We start from the raw sequence: 20,983 nt of genomic DNA on the forward strand, positions 1-20,983 counted from the left end.
CTTGTTAAAATGCTGGCACCATCTCCGTGCCTGGGCCACCCATGCAGTCTGGCTGCCTGGAGGTGTTTCCATCATCACGCGCTGCGTTATCAGCTATACTGTGCTGTGCTCCCTGTCCTTTCCAATCTCAGCTCGTGAGCTGGGACCCAAGTTTATGGCATTGACCTGTTAGCTGCACTCCTCCCTTCTCCCCTTCAGTGACGAGATGGCTTTTATTTCAAAGTGTTAATATACATGGCAGATGAGTGTTCCTGCTCAGACATGGCCACTCTGTGCTAGCTGCAGATACATGCTTCAGTGGCATTGGAACAGCTCAGGAGAAGGCCATGTTGAAGCTAGCTGTTAAATGAGCGCATGGAAAGTGAAGGCAGAAAATCTCTTTTCTCTCTACCTGGTGCCTATAAAGCAATACTTAGCTGTGAAGTGTTGAAGAAATGTTTATTTCAGCACTATGAATTTTAAAGGGCTGGACAGGGCAGAAGAAGGGTCTTTCCCTTGCTTTGTAGTAAAACGCTGCTAGAAATAAGAAACCTGTGCTGGGTTTGCATGGCACGGTTTTGATAGTGGGGGGGCTACAGGAGTGACTTCTGTGAGAAGCTGCCAGAAGCTTCCCCTATGTCCAGTAGAGCCAATGCCACCGGCTCCAAGGCAGACCTGCTGCTGTCCAAGGCCGAGCCCATCAGCGACGGTGGTAGTGCCTCTGTGATAACAGATTTAAGATGGGGAAAAAACCTGCAGCAGGATATGCAAGAGTAACAATATGTGAGCAAAACCACTCTGCAGACACCAAGGTCAGTGAAGAAGGAGGGGGAGGAGGTGATCCAGGCACTGGAGCAGAGATTCCCCTGCAGCCCATGGAGAAGACCATGGTGAGGCAGGCTGTGCCCCTGCAGTCCATGGAGGTCCACAATGGAGCAGATCTCCACCTGCAGCCCGTGGAAGGGACCCCACGCCGGAGCAGGTGGATGCCTGAAGGAGGCTGTGACCCCGTGAGGAGCTCGCGCTGGAGCAGGCTCCTGTCAGGACCTGCGGACCCATGGAGAGAGGATCCCACGCTGGAGCAGGTTTGCTGGCAGGACTTGTGACCCCATGGGGGACCCACGCTGGAGCAGCCTGTTCCTGAAGGACTGCATCCTGTGGGAAGGACCCATGCTGGAGCAGTTTTTGAAAAGCTGCAGCCCATGGGAAGGACTCACATTGGAGAAGTTCCTGGAGGACTGTCTCCTGTGAGAAGGACCTCACGCTGGTGCAGGTGCAGAGTGTGAGGTGTCCTCCCCTGAGGAGGAAGGAGCGGCAGAGACAACTGTGATGAACTGACCGTAACCCCCGTTCCCTGTCCCCCTGTGCCGGTCAGGGCGAGGGGGGGAGAAGGTAGAGAATACAGGAGTAAAGTTAAGCCCAGAAAGAAGGGAGGGGTGGGGGGAAGGTATTTTTAGATTTGGTTTTATTTCTCATTACCCTACTCTGTAGGGTGATAGGTATTAGTTGGTAATAAATTTAGCTAATTTTCCCAAGCTGAGTCTGTTTTATCTGTGACAGGAATTGCTGAAGGATCTCTTGCTGTCCTCATCTCGACCCACGAGCCTTTTATTACATTTTCCCTCCCCTGTCCAGCTCAGGAGGGGAGTGATAGAGCAGCTTTGGTGGGCACCTGGCATCCAGCCAGGGTCAAATCACCACAAAATCCTGTTACCTGGAAGCGGAAAGAATAGGCAGGTGGCAGGGACCCCGCAAATACTTGATGTTTTCTTCAACCGCTGATAAGTGTCTCATCTCTTGGAAACCCCCGTTCTCTGCCACAGCCAGAGCAGAGGCTGAGCTGGAGACAACTGAGGCCACAGGAGGATGAAGTTGGAGCTTCTTTTTGGCACTTGGGTCATGGTGCACAGTAAATTAACACTGATCTTTCTGGGCTTTGTTTTAGTGGGGAATGGGTAATTCTCCTGTGACTGTCATCTGCTTGGCACCTACATGGACAGGCCTGCACTGAGTTGGTAAAGGTGAGGCATAAGCTTCTCCTGCTCTTCTCTCTCTGAGGGCTCATGGAGGAGCTGGAAGATGGTGGTACAGCTGTTTCAAAAATGGAGTTTTGACTTGGAAAAAAAAAAGCTAAAGCATTTTAATGCTATTGTCATCTGGAATTAGAGTATAAAGGAAAAATATTAAAAAGTGTCAAGGAAAGAAATTTTTCTCAGGAAAAAAATGATGTGGAGGAAAAAGCTTTTAGACATTTATGGTCAGAATGAAGCATTTCAGTATTGTGAAAGGAAATACTAAATTGAAATGTCAACTTACAGCTGAAACCATTTGTTTCAAACCGTATACTCAAACAAAAACTGTTTTGTAAGGGCAATTCAAAGCTAAAACTCTTTTGAAGACATACCCGTTTCCTAAATTCTAAAGATTTTCCGAGAAAAACAATATCTGGAAATCACTTAGCTACCTCTACATTCTTAATTGAATGGTGCCAGAGTTATAAGTGCAGCAAATGGCTCTCGTGCTGCTTGTTAGCTTGGGTGTGCATAAGGGATACTGCTGGGTTTGAGCTTCCCTCCCACCTGCCCCTGGCCAGAGACCAGTGGTCCTGCCTTCCCCCCTGAGCAGAGGGGTACAGACGCTGCACCTGTATCTGCTTCCTGGCCGTGTTCTGCCAAATGTATACCTGCCTAGGCTGACTTAGAAACCTTTTGCACATCTTTTAATTCTACGTGCGAGCTTACAGAGCAACAAACGTGAAGACTTCCATTGTATTCTCACCTCTGCTGGAGTCAACCTAGTTCGAATCTGCTGGAGTTAAGGGATTTAAACTGGTGTAAAACTGGTTTCAAGGCAGAATCAGGCTCAGATCTTGGTACTATGAAAATGTAGCTAAGAAGCATAAATCATTGAAAGTGAAAGCAAATTAATGTTTTCAATAGTACGGGACAAACATTGCAAAGGCATGCAGTCCTAATTGAGCTGTTAAATTTACAAGGAAACTGTATTGATTTGATCCTCTTAAGGTAGTTAGGTTACATGATCTCCATTAGTTAGAGTACACAGAGTTAAAACTAACAGATAAACAAAGAAAAGGTCAGTGTCATCACTATCTTGTTTATTATGTCATTCCCCCAAAATATATTATTCCATCATTGTTACTGTTTGTTTACCTTCTGCATTATGTTCACAGCTTAATGCAAATGGCCTGACCAGGTTTATTTCCCAAATGAAATGCATAAGTAGAAGTGACACAAGCTTGGGGCAATACATGTATCGGTATAAAATAATCAAAATCTTATCTTCTGCCCGCAGTGTCCACTTTTTTGCCTAAATATACTTGATGTAGCATCTGTTCTTCTGTGTCTTTGGTGCACTCTGCAAAAGTTGTAGCCCAATGTTTGACGGATGTTGGAGGACACATAGTTCAAATCATACCATCCTTGTTTGTGTTTGGAGGTGTCTTGTTTTAAGATTGGATTCATCTCTCCTGCCTTCTTTTTCTTGCTCTCTGTTTCTGTCCATCTTTGTTTCTTTCCTTCCCCTTCATCCTATTTTCTTCTGATGTTCTGTAAGTATTTTATTTATGCAAAATTTAACCTTAGAATCTCTGGTTTCTTCCCCAACCTGGTTTGGTACGGTGTAGATAAAACTGGAAGATCTGTAGTTTTAGGTGTGTGTCTGAGTTGGATAAAGTTTTTCTTAGTTTTCTTGTTGAAAAAATTAGTTGGGTTTTCTTTAGACTGCCTCATACTTCTTACGGTAGAAGTTTGCTGTTGAGACATGGGGAAGACTGGTGGTTTTGAACCATTGACTAAAACCAGAGGGCAGATATTTGCACGTTGCTGTGATGCCCCCAGACAGGAAATCTTTTTAGCTAGGGTTTCTCTCAGGGCAGTTTGTCGCAGCGTGGGGAAGGGTGGCAGCTGGGGACAGTCAGTCATGAGGAGGTCAGTGCCCTCTTTATCAAGGTGCCACTGCATTGGGATGTAAATATTGTCATCTACTCCCTTCAGAAGGTCTTTAAACCTTATGTCCTGATGAGGCAAAGGACGCCTGGTAATAATTCTGTTTTCCATTCGGGGAGGCGCTTTGCTTGTACATGTCATTCCTTGGACATTTGAAAAGGGAGGTTGGTTATTTGCTGGTGTGGATGACAATTTCTCATGAAGACATTGTTTTCCGGCTTTAGTCAAGTCTGCAAAATCATTCAAGTTCTCCTGAAAGTCAGAAAGTGGCTGATACATGGGCTCACATGGTGTACTTTTGCTTGATAACTTAGGAGGTCTGAGGTGGACAAACTCACTGCCTGCAAACTTGGTAACTAAATAGAATATAGAATAAATCAGATAAGCTTCTGCTGGAATGGTATTTTCAAGAAAAATAACATGTTAATATCAAAACAGCTTTATCCTGTAATAATAAAATCAGTACTTGTAAAGTCATGAATAAAAGTAGATCTTAACATAGTATGAAATTTTGCACCAAAGGTCTAAAGCAAATGGTGTTCTGCAGGTAGGCAATCAGCAATTTTTTTTGATGGGTGAACTGTCTTAAATGCGCATCCCAGCATAAAATTGCCTGGCTTAATTTTAATAACTATTATTCATTTATGCTTCTGGAGCTATTTATCACATTAACCATGCCACATATGTGAATAGCTGTGGGCATGCAATAACTGGAGCAGAAATAAGCCTAAATTCAGATCTGGAGTTTGACTATCCAGTACTGTGCATCTTTTGTATTTTTGAGACTATGGAAAATGATGCCATGGGTATGAGTGCAACCCCATCTTGAGTGTAGTGAAGTGGTGACACTTGCACCATGTTCACTTTCATCCTGGGAATGTAAATATTTTTCATTTTCCTTCACCTTAAATCGATCACTGAACTTGAGGCTGGGAAACAATTGCTCAAAACACTTGTAATTTCAAAACAAAGTGGAAGGATATTTCTATAGCATTTTCAGGAATCATGCTCCCTTTTTTTCCCAGACAGATACCCTAGTACCCTTTCAGACTAAGATGCCAAGACTATATTTCAGAACAGTACCTTCTGGCAAGTTTTCTTGGTTATCCTGTGTGATTGCAATCTCATCTTCTTGAATAGCACCTGGCGCTGCCAGGGTTAGTACAGAAGGAAATGTCCTATTGCCATAATTCCTGAGGTTTTCCAGAGTGTCCATTACAGTCTTCTGGGAAATCTGAATTTCTGACTCCATATTCAAGTGTTTATCAGGATTAATATTGTGGTTTTCAATTTCGTTTCCCCTCTGCAAAATGATCAGACACCTTTCGATTAGCATGGAACAAAAAAGCGCCTTGAACTTTACAGGCTGTTACAGTATAACATGGGCAATGGGAAATTTTGTTTTCACACAAGCCTTAGTTCCACACATGAACTTTTCGTCTCAGCAGACCCCATACCAGAGGTTCTTCCTGAGCAAGTTTTCATGAAAACCTACTGGAGACTAGAACACCATCTTTACGGAGCCTGGAGCATTTTCTTCAAGGCTTATGGCTCACAGAGTCTGCTAACAAATGTCTAAGGGTACCACAGAGCTCCTGCTGCAAAGCAAAACCATTACAGAATGCGGTGAGCCATCCCCCAATCCAGGAGGAAGATTATTGTGGGACTGTTCCTGTCTGCTGTGAGGAGAGGCAGTCAGCACAGGGCTAGACCAGTCCTGGGAAGGTTTTGCTGCGGGATCACAGCAGAAAGACCTTCATGGAGCTGTGGTAACAGGACTGAGCATCCTGACACAAGCACGGGCTCCAGGACTCCCTCCTGCTGCAGTGCTATCACCCTTACTCCTACGTGCATCCTACATGCACATGGGGGTGTGTTCTCATATGTAGGACACTTGTTTATCCCATAATCCAACTTTTCAGAGTCCTCACTGTGGTAGCGTCATGCAGGCTGAGTTTCAGGTATCAAAACCTTGTGAAATGCAAGGGCTGAGCAGTGAAATAAATCCCCTTCTACAGTACAAAGTCCTGTGTGCTGCTTCTGCCAAAGACCATCTTCTCTCAGGTCTGGCACTCCTGAAAATGAAATTTCTGCAATGTATTGACTACCTACATGGATATTCCAGTTCAATACCAAGGTTTTTTGCACCTTCTCTGTACCACCTTTGACAGACCCATTTTGTTGCTATGCGGCTACGACTTCAAGGATTGTTGGTGGTGCATTTTGATCTTTTGACTGCCATCCCCACATAATACAAACTTCTTGCTTCCAGCATCAGAGAAGTCATTTGTTTTACTACGGTATGTTTGTCTTTCATGGTTTTCTTCTTTGCATTGTAAAGTACTCCCCTTGTGAAAAATATGTTTTTAATCTAACATGCCATTATAAAAAGTGGGTGCAATTTGTGGAGAAAAGGCACTTTTGAAAGCTTGCATGTATTTTTTGTGTTAGTAAAAATGTTTGGAAAAATTTGGAGGGCCCCAAACCTCAAACTTGTGGGGTTACTCCATCCTTCCTACATATTTGCAGCACCCAATCACAACTAAGGAAATTATTTTTAAAGTATTTATAAAGAGAAACACGATATGTTTAAGTTGACAACATATTGCTAAAACCACACTAGATCAATTGGGAATTTGAGATGTCATAAGCATTTTAGGCTATGCTATCAAATAGTCTCCCAGGATTTTACACACTGCTAGTTAAGAAAACAAATTTTCATCTTACATTTTGCAAGCTGTCACCTTATATACAGAATATCAGAAAACTTGCCATGACTGGTTTTACTGCCAGACCTCTTAAGAGCTAATTGGTTAAGCACCTGGGCAGGAAGCTTTTTGGCAGAAATGCTATTTTCTGCAAGGACTAGCTATAAAGTTCTGGATGGCAAATTGTAATCATTAAGGCTCCCCCTTCTACAACAGAACACATAAAATGTAAATACATTGCTTGGAGAAATTACGATGCATAAAAGGACAGGCTGTGTTTTAAGTTTATCCAATGACTTATGGCTCAAATTTGAACATGGAAAGGATCTTATGCTTTTTTCAGGGTCAGCCTTTCAGCAGACTTTTCTAATTGCACCCAGAAAGATGAGAATCACATCTGTTTGCATCCACCAAAACTATTATTTGCATGTACAAATGTTAACTTGTGTATACAAGGAGGAGTTGCAAATACAATGACTCGCACTGTTTTTTCAAACACAGGGGGTTTTGTACATGAAAAATAATTTCCAAAGACTTTTTTCAAGTTGTAGATTAGAAGTTCTGCTGAAAATTTGTGCCTAAGAAATTGTATGTTTCTTCGGTGTTGTGTGAAAAATCATAGCGTAGTCTGCTGCCTGGAATGAGTTGAATGTGGTGGTTTGTGAGTATGTGTTTGAATTCCAGTGTTTTGGGCTGATGGTGTTGGTGGAATTTTTTATTGGATATTATTCATGAGCGTTGTCATGAATGCAAATACTTTTTTGTTTGTGTTTATATTTGATATGTTTCGTTCTTTTTGGAGAGAATTTTCAGAAGAGCCAGATGCCAACTTTCTCTACAGTTCACTGAGGGAAGGAGAGTTTTTAATTTGCTCAAAAATACTGGAGTATTTTTTCATCATAAATTTACTCCTTCATAAATATTAGCTGTCTGTAAATATCTCTTTTCACAGGCAGACAAGAATATGCAATATCCTTTACATTCCTAGACAGAAATAATGTAAATGAGTGGCAATTTGTTTTCAGGGAACTTTGTTTTACCTGTGACTGTTAGTTGTTACTTATTTGCTTCACTCATTTAGATTTAAATTTGAACTCATTTTGATGCAAATGCTAATTTTTGTGCTTCCATTTTATGCACACAAGTTGTCTTGTTGAGCTGAGTGAAACTGTTCATATACTTAAAGTTAAAGCAGATGCATACATTTGCAAGATCTGGAGAGCTGAAAGGAAATTATGTGATTTAATGACGGATCACACACTGCTAGTAATAAATAGCAAATAGTTGGCATTACACAGAATAGAAAGAACATCTATCTATGCATTTTGAAATATCCTTGGCATAGTTTGTAATACAAATATCAAATACCCATGCTGTTGTAATTAAGCTCCAGTAACATTACCAGGATCTCAACAAGAAGATGAAGAAAAAGTGAGAAGTTTCCCCCTTGCACTCTGTTAACAATCTTTATGCTCCTTCCTGAGTTTCAACTCTCTGTGGCTGGGTGGTCAGAGAAGTGCATTGCAGCCTTCCAAAGAGGTGGCTGAATTTGGCTGCTTTTAGACCAAAGTAGAGAATCCTCCCCCTAAGATAATGCCCTGCCAGCTGCCTCCTCCGAAAGCCACGCCAGCACAGTGTGGGCAAGGCTCCAGGCGAGCTGGGGGCTGCTCTTGGCTCTGCCTCAGCCCAAAAACGTCATGTTACCCATGTGGGGCTCTGCCCTGGGATCCAAGAGATGCATGCTTTTCTTTTCCCTATATGCTCTGCATACACTTAGGGCTGAGTTTTACCATTGTGCAAGCATGTGCATAAAGTAGCTTTTGCTGAAGAACAGGCCAGAGGGTATTGGAAAAATAAGAGCACTGAGTGAGAATGCCCAACTCGATTTCTTAGTCAGGCTTCCTTTCTGTTTCTTCTCTTTTCTCCCAAACCCCAGCCTTCCTGGGCAGTACGAATATTATTGAATGTTGGAGAAACTGGCATAGGGTGGTAGCACTGACAGTCATGATTTAAAACAGCTCCTGGGGAGGAGTGATTGTACAGGTCAATTGGGTGTAAGGCTTGAATAAGAAACAACCAAGATGAGATCATTATCAACTACAAATAGCTGCAGACCCTAACTACCAGCAAGGGAGAAATATTAATTTTCATAACACAGAAGAATGTAAGAGGGAATAGAGGGATAAAATTAAGAAACAAATGATGTAGAGTGACTCTCTCGGAAAAAAACTATGAGTTTCACAAACACTCTTTGGTAACAGAATAATCTCAAAGTGGTACTAATAGTAGGCTTTGTGTTTATGAGTTCAAAGGTAGCATTTACAAACCTTGTGCTAACAAACAAAAGGAAACAAACTTTTAACAACACGGAAAGATGGTGTGAATCGGTCTGTTCTGATTTCCTAATTACAGATGTCTTAGTAACAGATATTAAAAGGTATTATTTATTATAGAATCTACTCTGCTAATCTAGACATCTAGCTTGTGCCTGTATTTCAGGTTCTCAGCAAAGATGTTCTCCTAAAAGCAGGTCATTTCCCTGCAAAGCCATGAAAAGGAGATTCTGTTTGACTAAACGCAAGTTTAAGAAGTCCCCACACTGGACATGTGAAGATGTGGTGTCCCCCAGGGGTCAGTACTGGGCCCAGTCTTGTTTAACTTCTTCATCAACGACCTGGATGAAGAGTTAGAATGTACCATCAGCAAGTTTGCTGATGACACCAAACTGGGAGGTGTGGTAGATACACCAGAAGGCTGTGCTGCCATTCAGCGTGACCTCGACAGGCTGGAAAGTTGGGCAGAGAGGAACCTGATGAGATTCAACAAAGGCAAATGCAGGGTCCTGCACCTGGGAAGGAACAACCCCATGCATCAGTACAGGCTTGGGGTGGACCTGCTGGAGAGCAGTTCTGTGGAGAGGGACCTGGGTGTCCTAGTGGATGACAGGTTGACCATGAGCCAGCAGTGTGCCCTGGCTGCCAAGAAAGCCAATGGGATCCTGGGGTGCATTAGGAAGAGTGTGGCCAGCAGGACGAGGGAGGTTTTCCTTCCCCTCTACACTGCCCTAGTGAGGCCTCATCTGGAGTGCTGTGTCCAGTTCTGGGCTCCCCAGTTCAAGAAAGACGAGGAGCTACTGGAGAGAGTCCAGCGGAGGGCTACAAGGATGGTGAGAGGACTGGAGCACCTCCCCTACGAGGAGAGGCTGAAGGAGCTGGGCTTGTTTAGCCTGAAGAAGAGAAGGCTGCGAGGGGACCTTATAAATGCTTACAAATATCTGAAGGGTGGGTGTCAGGAGGATGGGGCCAAACTCTTTTCAGTGGTGCCCAGCGACAGGACAAGGGGCAATGGGCACAAACTGAGGCACAGGAAGTTCCGTCTGAACATGAGGAAGAACTTCTTCCCTCTGAGGGTGACGGAGCACTGGAACAGGCTGCCCAGGGAGGTTGTGGAGTCTGCTTCTCTGGAGATATTCAAGACCCGCCTGGACAAGGTCCTCTGCAGCCTGCTGTAGATGACTCTGCTTTGGTGCCAGGGTTGGACTAGATGACCCACAGAGGTCCCTTCCAACCCCTAACATTCTGTGATTCTGTGATTCTGTGATTTGCAGATCAGCATTGTTTCGTGATGCAGAAGAAAGAACTGGAAAGGGTCATAAAGCAGGTGTAGAAATGGGGAGCTGTGATAAGACACAACTGAACAGACCCCAGCATGCGTACCCAGTCCCCCCTAGGTTTAGTTCAGCAAGGGGAAGTGCAAAGTCCTGCGCCTTGGGAGTAGCAACCCTAGGCAGCAGCGTATGCTAGGGCCACCCAGCTGGAAAGGTGTCCTGATGGTCACCAAGTTGATGATGAACCAGCAATGTGCCCTGCTGCAAAGAAGGTGAATGATATCCTTGGCTGCATTAGAAGGAGTGCAGCCAGAAGGTCAAGGGAGGTGATGTTGCCTCTCTACTCAGCACAGGTAAGGCCATGCCTGGAGTCCTGTGTCCAGGTCTGGGCTCCTCAGTACAAGAAAGACATGGAGGTGCTGAAGAGCATCCAATGAAGGGCCACAAAGATGATAAAGGGACCGTATTATCTGTTGTATGAGGAAAGGCTGAGGGAGATGGGACTGTTCAGCCTGGAGAAGAGAAGGCTTAGGGGGGAATCTTATCAGTATATACAAAATCTGAAGAGAGGGTGCAAAGAAGAAGGAGCCAGGTTCTTTTCAGTGGTGCCTAGTGACAGAACCAGAGGCAATGGGCACAAAGTGAAACATGGGAGGTTCCCTTGGAACATCCAGAAACACTTTTTCACTGTGAGGGTGACCAGGCACTGGCACAGGTTGCCCAGGGAGGTTGTGGAGTCTCCATTCTTGGAGATATTCAGAAGCCATCTGGGCATGGTTCTACGCAACCAGCTCTAGGTGGCCCTGCTTGAGCAAGGGGGTTGGACTGGATGATCTCCAGAGGTCTCTGCCATCCTCAGCCAGTCTGTGATTCTGTGACAGTCACCACTGCTTTGAGCTGGTAGCTGGCTAGGTTAGTTTGGGTCAGTATTGGTTTCAGTTTAAACCTTTGGCTGGAAAAATGTCGACCCAGAGAGGGAAAATGTCAGTCTTTCCTTTGTTAAACTTCGCCCCTTTCCTCCTTTCTCTACCAAACTCTCCAGCATACCTGGGAAATATATATGTGCTAGGACTTCAAAACAATAATCCCTACTGTTATTACCTAGCAGTCAGAGCCATTTTTGGGATCTGTGCTTGAATTCACCTTGACTCTCTGCCGTAAGAGGGTATTTTGGATGCCAGGAGTGGCAGGAAGCAACGCAGCCCCTTAATCAGCTTGTAACTTGCTTTATGCACATGATTGCTTCCCTCTTCCACCTGGGTAGGGTGCTGAAAGAGGTCATAGAGGACGTGAAACGCTACCACTTGCCTGGAAGGCTAGACCTCTAGGGGCTGTAAATCAGCTTGATATCCAGAGATTCAAGAAAGTTGGTCAATAGCCTTCACAATACGGCAGTTTTTGAATGACTTACGATTTAGCAGATCCAATTTAAAATTATAATATGAAAAAAATCACACATGTGAAGGAAAGTCTCCTCCCCGTAAGCATGCACACACACACGTACACACACTCCCCAACTCATATTTTTGAGTTATGACTCTGCCTGCGAACGCTGCACAGGCTGTTGCGACCTTGGAGCTGTGTGCTGGGATGGAGATCTGGATCTGCTCAAGCTCGTCTGAATAATTTCTAGAGGAGTCAACTGGACCTTCTCAAAATACAGCTTCTCCGGGGCGAAGGCTTTGAATGGGAAGCTAATCGCTGATGTGTGTTGTTTTGTAGCTGAGACTTTTCCCACTGCACTCGTGTGTTAGAAGCTGGGATTTGGCTTCCTGTCTGCCTAGTTTCTGCCTGGAGCAAAATTTTTATGACTAAGCTGTGAACCCCTTAGTGGAGACGGTTGTAAAAGAAAAAAAGGCTTACAGCCTTTTTAACTAATTGTGGCCTTACCAGTGATTACCATAATTTTCTGAATTTATTCTTAAAATTTTTGTCCCCTCTGATCTAACTCCATGTTCCTGAGTGAGTCAGAGCTGGAGTGTGAGCATAAGATAGTGGTGAAAATACAAAAAAAAAAGATGCTGGGAAAAGATTTTACAACTTTCACAGCTTCCCGTTCACCTCCCCCAACTTTGGATCAGACCCTCACAGCCCAGTCAGAAAGGGAAGAGATGGTGAGGTCATTGAGTTGCTAATGCTCCTTTTACCAATGGAAAAGTAATCTTTTACGTAAAGCAAAATCATTCTCAATACTGTTACAACCAGAAGCCCATTTTTAAAATTCATTAGTCATTAAAAAAGTGTATATTTATATCTGGGGAAAAAAAAATCTCTCAAAATAATCACCTCTGAAAATGCCAGAACGTAGATTTCCTGAGACTGCACTCAGATCTGCGATTTCATTATTATTTTTGGTGAGTTTTGTCTCCATTCCACAGACTACCACCTTTTTCACATGTGCTGTGTGGTTGTCTTGATATTCCTTGTAAGAATCTAGGGAGCACTTCACTCCTGTCATGATCATTATATCTTACCTGGACTCTTTTGCAGTGTTTCTGGTACCTGAGCAGTTTCTTCAGCAATAAGCAATAAGAAGCCATGGCAGGAGAGGGTCTGTTGTTTATTAAAATGTTGATAACTTCTGTAAGATTGAAGTCCATAGTTTCTGTCATGTAGCTTAAAACAACAGGATTCAATTCACTGGGGCAAAGTCTGAAATATTGGGAAAAAGTATTTAAATACAAATGATACATTCAGATACAATGTCAGAGTTTACAGTAAAGGGCGATACACTTCTTGTGATGTAGCTGGAGTAGGCTAAGTTGATTGTACAGGCAAATTGTGATACACACTTGTGCAAAAATCCTCTGTCTGGCTACGCTGACTTGACTGCTGGGCTGAGGCTCTGTTACTGCATTATTAAATATTCTATTGTTGATATGATTACTTATTCTGAAAAGACACCCACCAGGATTAAGCTTGAAAAATTAAAAGATGGAACCCAGCATTTTCTCATTTTAATCTACTGTGTATATTTTGGTTCTCAGTACAGTAGTCTCAAAAGGATTACCAGAGAGATAGCGTGTGTGTGTATGCAGAAGAAGATCGGAAGAGCCCCAATGGCAGGAAAATCTCAAAGACCAAAAAAAGAACTATGGAAAGTAGTTCAGGGGGATCTTTATTTTCAGGCATATTGGATTGTGAAATAAAACTGGTTGTGTTATGATGGTAATCATTTTAACTCACCTGCTTCTGTGAGTAATAAAAAGTCTAGTAAAGGCATTTTAGAAATGTGAAAGGATTGGATTCTGAGACTCCTACAACATTTTTTCAAACTTGTTAAACTTCAGTACGAATGGACACAGACATATCTGAGGGAAGGGAAGGTGGGCAAAGGTAGGAAGAGCGGGCAATTCTCAGATAAATGAACAAATTGCGCACAGATTTCCAATAGACCTGGCTTTGACTGGCGGTGCATCACCTGGACTGTGGCAGGAAAACCTGCCGTGTGTCCTGTAGATACCATTGCAGATGGTGCAGATTACTTAGGTCAAATTACTCCCTTTTTCGATTCATGCAAACTGTGGACTTTTACAGAATGATCTGGGCACACAATATTTGACCCATGACTAGCTACTTTCAGCTGTAAGGAAGATGTAAAAGGTCTATAGTCACTGTAATTAGGTAAAGACATGCAAAGAAAACTTTGCAGCTTCCTTGTATGAAAGATGAATAACATCTCAAAAGGCAATGTTTGTGTGAAGTGTCATGTTGCACATATCTATTTCAAACTTTTATGATAGTGTTAAACCAGAAAGTGGCTTGCTAAGAAAAAACGGAGACTGGTTAAGGCCAGTTGCAAAGATGGATGAGAATAAAAATTATTAGAATAACAAGAACTTCAGTGTAATATAAAAATGTCGTCCCTCAGGTGGGCATGGGAGATGTAGTTTTGCTGGAAAGGATTAGAAGCACACTGTCTAGAATTCAGTGGCACTAGTGAGACACGTCGAGAACAAAATTATTGCTACAATGGATACAAACAGTTCTATAAGGATGTTTCCTCTTATATAAAAGTTATCCACGGCTAGAAAAGTTGATGTGGTGTTTTCTGAAATAAAATTCTGTCATTTTGGAACAGGCCTGAGCAGATAACAAAAATCTTCCAAAACAAGCAAACCAAAAAAAAATCCTAAAAACCCCAACACTTCCTTCCCAAACCCGGAATCCTGAAACCCAAGCTAGGAGAGAGAGATGTGAAATTTGTTACCTGTTCTCATAGGTAGTAGCGCTCAGTATTTTCCCAGTGAAACCTTCATTCAACCATTTGTCTTTTATTGCTTCTTCGACTCCAGGCCTCTTAGCAGGGTCAGGCTCAAGTAAGGACTGCATGAAGCGTACAGCTCCTGTGCAGCTTTCAGATGAAATGGCTTGTTTACTGGTAATATCTGATTGTTTGGGCAGTGCAAAATTTTCCTTTTTTTCAGGAATGTGGCACTTCCCCTCCTCCTCCACATTGTAAGAAGCTGAGGTAACATCCAGTCTCTAGGGCTACCTCTGGACTGCGCTCCTCTGGGACCGCTGTGTTTCCATGTGCTGACCCTGTTCCCCCAAGGACGCCTGAGCAGGCTGGGTAGCATGGGCCAAACCATGCTGGGAGGCATGCTATGGACCTATGGGTGCTGCTGTAGATACAGCACTGGACCTTGCTTCCTAATTTGCTTTATTTACCCCAGTGAATGCAGCCTATGGCATCAATAGCAGTCTCAGCACTGTGCTGGCTCAGCATTTGTTCAAGGCTCTGAGAAGGGGCCTCCTGTGCCAGCTGACTACCCAGGAGTTATGTTCCTCACACAAAGAAGCTAATCTCATTGACAAAACTGTCCATATGAACGGAGGGAGATGGACCCGAGTGCTTAGATGATGTATTGTGCTTTGGCTTCCTGGAGCTGGGAGAGAGAAAGCTCAAACATTCCCGTACGACTGTCACTCAGCTCCAACACTGCATAAAGTCCCTCTGTTTTTTTTCTTCTTGAGAAAACTCTATCGAATTCTTCCATGTTCCTTGGGGATGTTTTGAAATGAGCAAAATGGCAAGTGGGCTTTAAACTGGGAACATGTTGCTCCTTTCACTTGTAATCTCCCTCAGAAGAACTTAGATCTAAAGTATGCAAAGCTTGTTTACTACTGCTCTCTCACTAAATTCCCAATGGGCAGGGGAACAATGGAGTTATCCACAATCTTCCACTAACTGTGTGGGCTTTGTAGAAAAGCAGAGATAATGCGTTTATTAGTAGAAGCTATAACAATAGCATAAATAAGAAAAATTAGAAATATAATAACTGCAGCTATGGAGGGCTTGTAGAAAAATGGAGCTGCTATCTGGCAACCAATCTCCAAAGAAAGATAAATGAGAGACTAACGTACAAACATTCTGGGCAGCTATGGTAGATATCCTCATACCATTTACTGGAGGAGAAAAAGAAATTGAATCATCACATTATCTTCATACTGTAACTCCGGACTAGATCCAGCTAGCTTAGTCTGGAACTGTCTGCTGCTTCCCAGCGCTTGGCTGCAGGCAGCTGCTTAAGTTAATCTTGTTTCCTAGGCTCATTCTTGCCTAATGTCAGAGCAAAACTGCTCAAAACAAAGGGGAGATCTGAACTCATGCTGGTTCAAAACGAGTCTCATTCTGCTCTGCTTTCTGACTTGGTCAGTGAAGCTGCACGATAACGGCTGTGAGAAGGGGCTCGAGCCTGTGATGGTCAACAGAGAAGATGGTAGTCCAGGTAGAGAGAAAATAGGGACTAAAGCCAGAGGTCTAAAGGAATCATTGCAAAGCAGCAGAATTTTGTGGTTTGAGGAAGTAAATTTTGGATTGCTAACCCAGGTTGTATATACACCAACATGACTTCTGTGTTTTAGAGTCATGGGCTGTAAATCAGGTTACAGCTTTTGAGAACTATCTTTCCCAGTTATCTTAAAAGACTCCATAGACTGTACCTCATTAAAGACCATCAGTAAAATTCATTGACAAATGTTGTCTTTCAGTTCTTTCTTGTGAAAAATATCAACAGACTCTTCACAGAAATAGCCCTCCCATTTCTTTAGTTATTTGAGTGTTGTGGGTACTGTCTGTAGCCAAAAGGTAAGCTCTTCAGGAAAAATTATCTAAAGTTTTGATAACTGTTTTTTGGGAAAAACTGGAAAGAATGCCTGGCTATGACACATGGCATGGGACATACTAAACCTGACAGTGTTCTCATTTACTGCACAGCTGCTCCACTTATGTAAAAGCAATCTACATTTTATTCCCCCCATAATAGCAGTCTTTTGAAGAGACAACAATGTTTTTCTCCTACTAGTCTGAGATAAAGAGGTCTTGCCAAAATGCGCAAAAAGTTATCCATAAATGCAAATCAAGCAACTGGAAAAGATATCTCTTATTTTCCAGAAGACTGTGTTATTGCTAAATTCACTTTATTACATGGGTTAGAGCTTTTATACTTCAGTATTCTTTATAAAAATTGGAGTTCTTTACCAGGGGAGATATCTGATGGAATAGGGCTGATTTCTCCAGTTATCATCTTTTGATGTAGTTGCTTGATATTAAAAGGTTCCACCGTGAAGGGTAATGTGCCGGTTAGCATAGCAAACATGCTTACGACTCTGTCAAAGAAAAAGACAAGCATCAGAGCTCCATATAATGCTAAATACTTTTTTAAAAATCCCACAAAGCTGTAAGTCAAGTTTCAGAGATTTGCCTTCAGTATCAAGGGCGAGGTTACAAATTACCTCTAAGCAGTAATTTGTACTGAATACAGATTTTTTCAACTGTTTTCTTTGTGTAAAAGCAGTTTTATCTAGAAAAGAATGTTATGGGAAGTGTGTATAAAATAAACTTTACAGTGACTGGAAGGCCTGCAGTGTTGAAAGTGGAAACCTGCTGTTTATTTTTAAAGTAAGCTCACTGGAGTGTCTGTGTGGTGTACCCAGACCATCAGAATAAAGAATTTCAGTTTGCAGGCTGAGTGACAACATGGAGCTGAGACTGATGCGATAGATCTTGTTCCAAATAGTAATTCAGTTCTTGCTTTGCTCAGATTGCTAAATTAGGTGTGACTTACGCCTACAAGGCATTTGTTTGGTAACAGCTTGCTGCTGGCTAAAGTCTTAAAACTTTAACTCTTGCGAAAGACGAACAGTTTGCTAGCAGTGATCAGCAAACTTTGTGAGGGTTTGCCATTCAGTTTGGTGGAGTACCAGCGTTTGCAAAACTCGCTCATCTGTCCCGTCTTTGGGACGGGGAGGTTTCCATGAACACTCTCCATGATACCTCCGTGCTCCAGCTGAGCCGCGCCACCGCAACAGACCTTCTCTTCGCCATCCTTTGCCATTTCTCTACTGAACTCAGTCAAGACAGTAGTTTTTGGAATTCTGGCTACTTTAATTTAATTGGTCTGGTTTGTACGCTAGTGCAGATGATGACGATGTTATCTGTGAAACAGATCTGCTCTTGGTGTGCACCACTGCATCCTTTTTTAATGCTTTCAGATAGCTGAAAAACCATGAGAAGACGATGGTTCCATTGAAAAACCACGAGAAGATAGTGACACCTTCTCCTAATTGTTGCACTGGATTATCCAGTGATCTATGGATAAATGCTTTTTATTACTCTCGACCAGGACTTATCTTGCCTTGTTTTATCTAGCTGAAACCCAGATATCAGTACATATCAATGGAAAGAGATGGGCCATTCCAAGAGAGATTCATCACAGCTATGTTATACAGCTATTTTAGGCTACAGTTAAGTATCTCAGGGTACGAGCTATCTCCCTGCACTGACAATAACAGGACACTAACTGCCTGGTATAACCCAGATGTCTGGTTGTTAGATGGCTAAATTTAGGTGAGATTAATCTCTTCTCACTTTACCAAACCTTCTGATAGATCTAGTCCTTGAATGTAATGCTTTCCAAAACTTTTTTGATGAATCCTTTGACTAAAAATATACAGAGATACAAAGGAAACAAACTGCAATGAAACGACATTGAGTTGACTGAAGTAGCAAGGGTTGTCATTCTGTAATACATAATAGCATGTGGATTAAATGTAGCTGGAGTTAAAGTGAGAGAAGGGCCGCTGAATATTCTCTGATGAAAGGAGTAATATGCAGTGCAAATGGATCTCTAATGTCATTACAACTTTAAATACATTTTTCTTCTCAGCACTGCAAACACTACTATGCACTTTAAATTGCTGATGATGCTATACATGATTGGTGGTTTAAACTGGCAATAGTTCTTTTCATCAGCCTATTGGATGGGGAAATCCCCAAGGTACGGGAATTTAAGGAACGGATAGAGCTGCCATCCTAAAATCTCTTTTAAAACCTTACGCACAGATTGCAGCTAGTTAACAGTAAAGCACTGAGTAGTTAATTGTAGATGGAATCTGATGGTATGTTAAACTTGAAAGTTTATTAGCTATAACGGACTATTTCTCCTCTATCCAACTGAACTATCTGTGTTCGTTTGAATACAGCAGCAGTTTCCTCAACTCAGCTGATGCATGAAAGCTTATCACTTTCCAGTCCTCCAAAGAATCCTTAAAATCTTGTGCACGTAAGTAATGATTAGGCAAAGCAAGCACTGCTGTTCACTGTTGCCTTGTAGGCGCCTTGGCTGTATTGCAGTTGAATGTGGCTGGTTTTCTGAATGAGCTTCTGACTGAATATGGCTTTCTAGTTCTCCTTGTAATGCCTCCTTGTCACTCCTGCTGCATAAAGCCAGTGTTTCTGCACTACACTTAGATCTTTTGATTCCAGAGTCCAGTTGATCTGTAATCCTTCACTTCTTTTGTGACAAGAAAAGTAATTTATCTTTCTAATTAATATTTTAGCCTATCAGAATTCACTTTTCCACTATGATAATGTGAACAATTCAGATTTAAATTGTAAATATGTTTTATGCCTAAGATGCAGAATGTGTCTATTTTAAACACCAAGGACCATATATAAGTTTTATATAGCCCTTGACCTTTTATGTGATGTTTATTAACAGAGTGAGCTCAGTAAATGGTTCTAAGGTTACTGTTTTGCCTTCATTCAGACATCTGAAATGTGAAATAAGTATAATCCTGTTTAAGTGCTGACAGCATCCTCTAGACCTGATTCATCTGTGTTATGTCTACATAAATTCAGAGTAGCACTCTTGAAATTAGAGTTATACTGAAGTAATTTGGTACAATTTGTCCCTTCATCCTTAACTTTGTGTACTGCTCGTATCCTGTAAATTATAGAGAAAGCTGAGGTGTAAGAATCATAGTTAGGTCAAAACTCTAGTACATAGTATGTCTGTCAGAAGCGGGTCTGGAGAGGAATAATGCGCATTGTATATTTATGTGTATATAAATCCTCTTTCTCTTCTGAGCGTATAGTAATGCTAAGCTTCTACTTCAAACAGCTGATTCAGATGCCTATATGCAGGTACCAGCAACCTTGTATGTCAAACTAAACCACTTTGTCCTCTGTAGATACACAGTTTAGTAAAGACTGCTGAGAACTGTTCAAGGAGACTCCGTACTCTTGCAGATGGATGAGCTGGTGGGACATTCCAGTTCAGAGGACCTCTGTACACCCAAGCCTCCTGTTCCTTCTGGCAGGTGTCCTGAATGAGGTGGTTTGGGTTTGGATCACATGTAGCATTGTGTGTTGAACAAAAGCAGAACATTACGATCCGTTAGATCAGTGCAGTTGTAGGGTAGGATGGGAGGTGGTGCTTCTAAGCCAAAAAGTCCAACTACTCGTACAAGCCTTGTGAGCTATTTGAAATCCACGGGCTTTCATCATTGGCTTCAGTAGCTGGATTTTTACCCTACCACTGGTTAGTTAAGGAACTTCAGGGAATTATGGTTGCAATTTTAAATAGGTGGGAAGAGTCTGGACAAAAGTGCATTTGACCAGCTAGTGGGTTTTTGAATCTTAATACTCTAGATGAAGATTTGGCTTAGTCAATATTACCCAAACTCAACTTCTATGCCCGGATTTAGACTTGCCAGAAATGGGCTTAAAAAACATGTTCTACGTGGAAAGCTCAGACCCAGGCATATGGTTACTGTCAAAACAGCTCAGAAGTTGATACGTGGGCACAAATAGATATAGATGAACATGAACTGCCTTAGGATAAATGATGGACATGAAGAGCTGCTCTCCTATCCAGATCAGTGAAGATCAAAAGATGCAAAAATGGATTTAATATAGTATAATTTTCCCAGCTCCATTCAGAAACTGTCAAAAAAGTAAAGAAAACCCAAACTTGACTGCTAGAATTGCAAACTGCAAATGCAGTTGAAAAGTCTGAGATAATTTAGGTGAAAAATTAGTCTTCTGATGGTAGGTTCTACATTCTTATTTATTCTAAGAGACATATCCTATAGATGCAATGAACAAAGAAAATGGAGTCCATTCAGGTTTGTGCCACCTCTGAAGTAAATAGCTCCACTTTTTCATCATAATCTGATATAAAGGGCCAAGCCAAGGTATGAATGAAGGCCTCATAGCTCTACTGTAGCCACGTCTTTGGTCTCTATGTCCTTGAGACTCTGTTTTCCTGTTTAGATTTCTTCATTTGGCAAAATATGCCTTAGATGGAAAATGCTCATTTGTCAGCCCAGGGCTTCCAAGCAGCCACACTGATTTTGACTGAAGTTACTCAGATATCAGTTGAATCTGCATGCCAGAAATACAGGAGGATTCATCTGAGGGGGGTGGTATGTACTAG

At 42.3% G+C, this 20,983-nt stretch overlaps 1 protein-coding gene across 1 annotated transcript in view; it reads right to left on the minus strand.

Moving 5' to 3' along the window:
- The window catches only part of LOC142364853 (hormonally up-regulated neu tumor-associated kinase-like), a 92,675-nt gene that overhangs the window by 64,104 nt on the left and 7,588 nt on the right, over positions 1-20,983 (minus strand). Inside the window, 4 exon segments of the mRNA XM_075444979.1 lie at positions 12,646-12,700; positions 12,702-12,911; positions 14,470-14,605; positions 16,744-16,871. Of these exon segments, the coding sequence (XP_075301094.1) occupies positions 12,646-12,700; positions 12,702-12,911; positions 14,470-14,605; positions 16,744-16,871 (529 nt within the window).

The sequence above is a fragment of the Opisthocomus hoazin genome, chromosome 2 (assembly GCF_030867145.1).
Source record: "Opisthocomus hoazin isolate bOpiHoa1 chromosome 2, bOpiHoa1.hap1, whole genome shotgun sequence".
NCBI lineage: Eukaryota > Metazoa > Chordata > Aves > Opisthocomiformes > Opisthocomidae > Opisthocomus > Opisthocomus hoazin.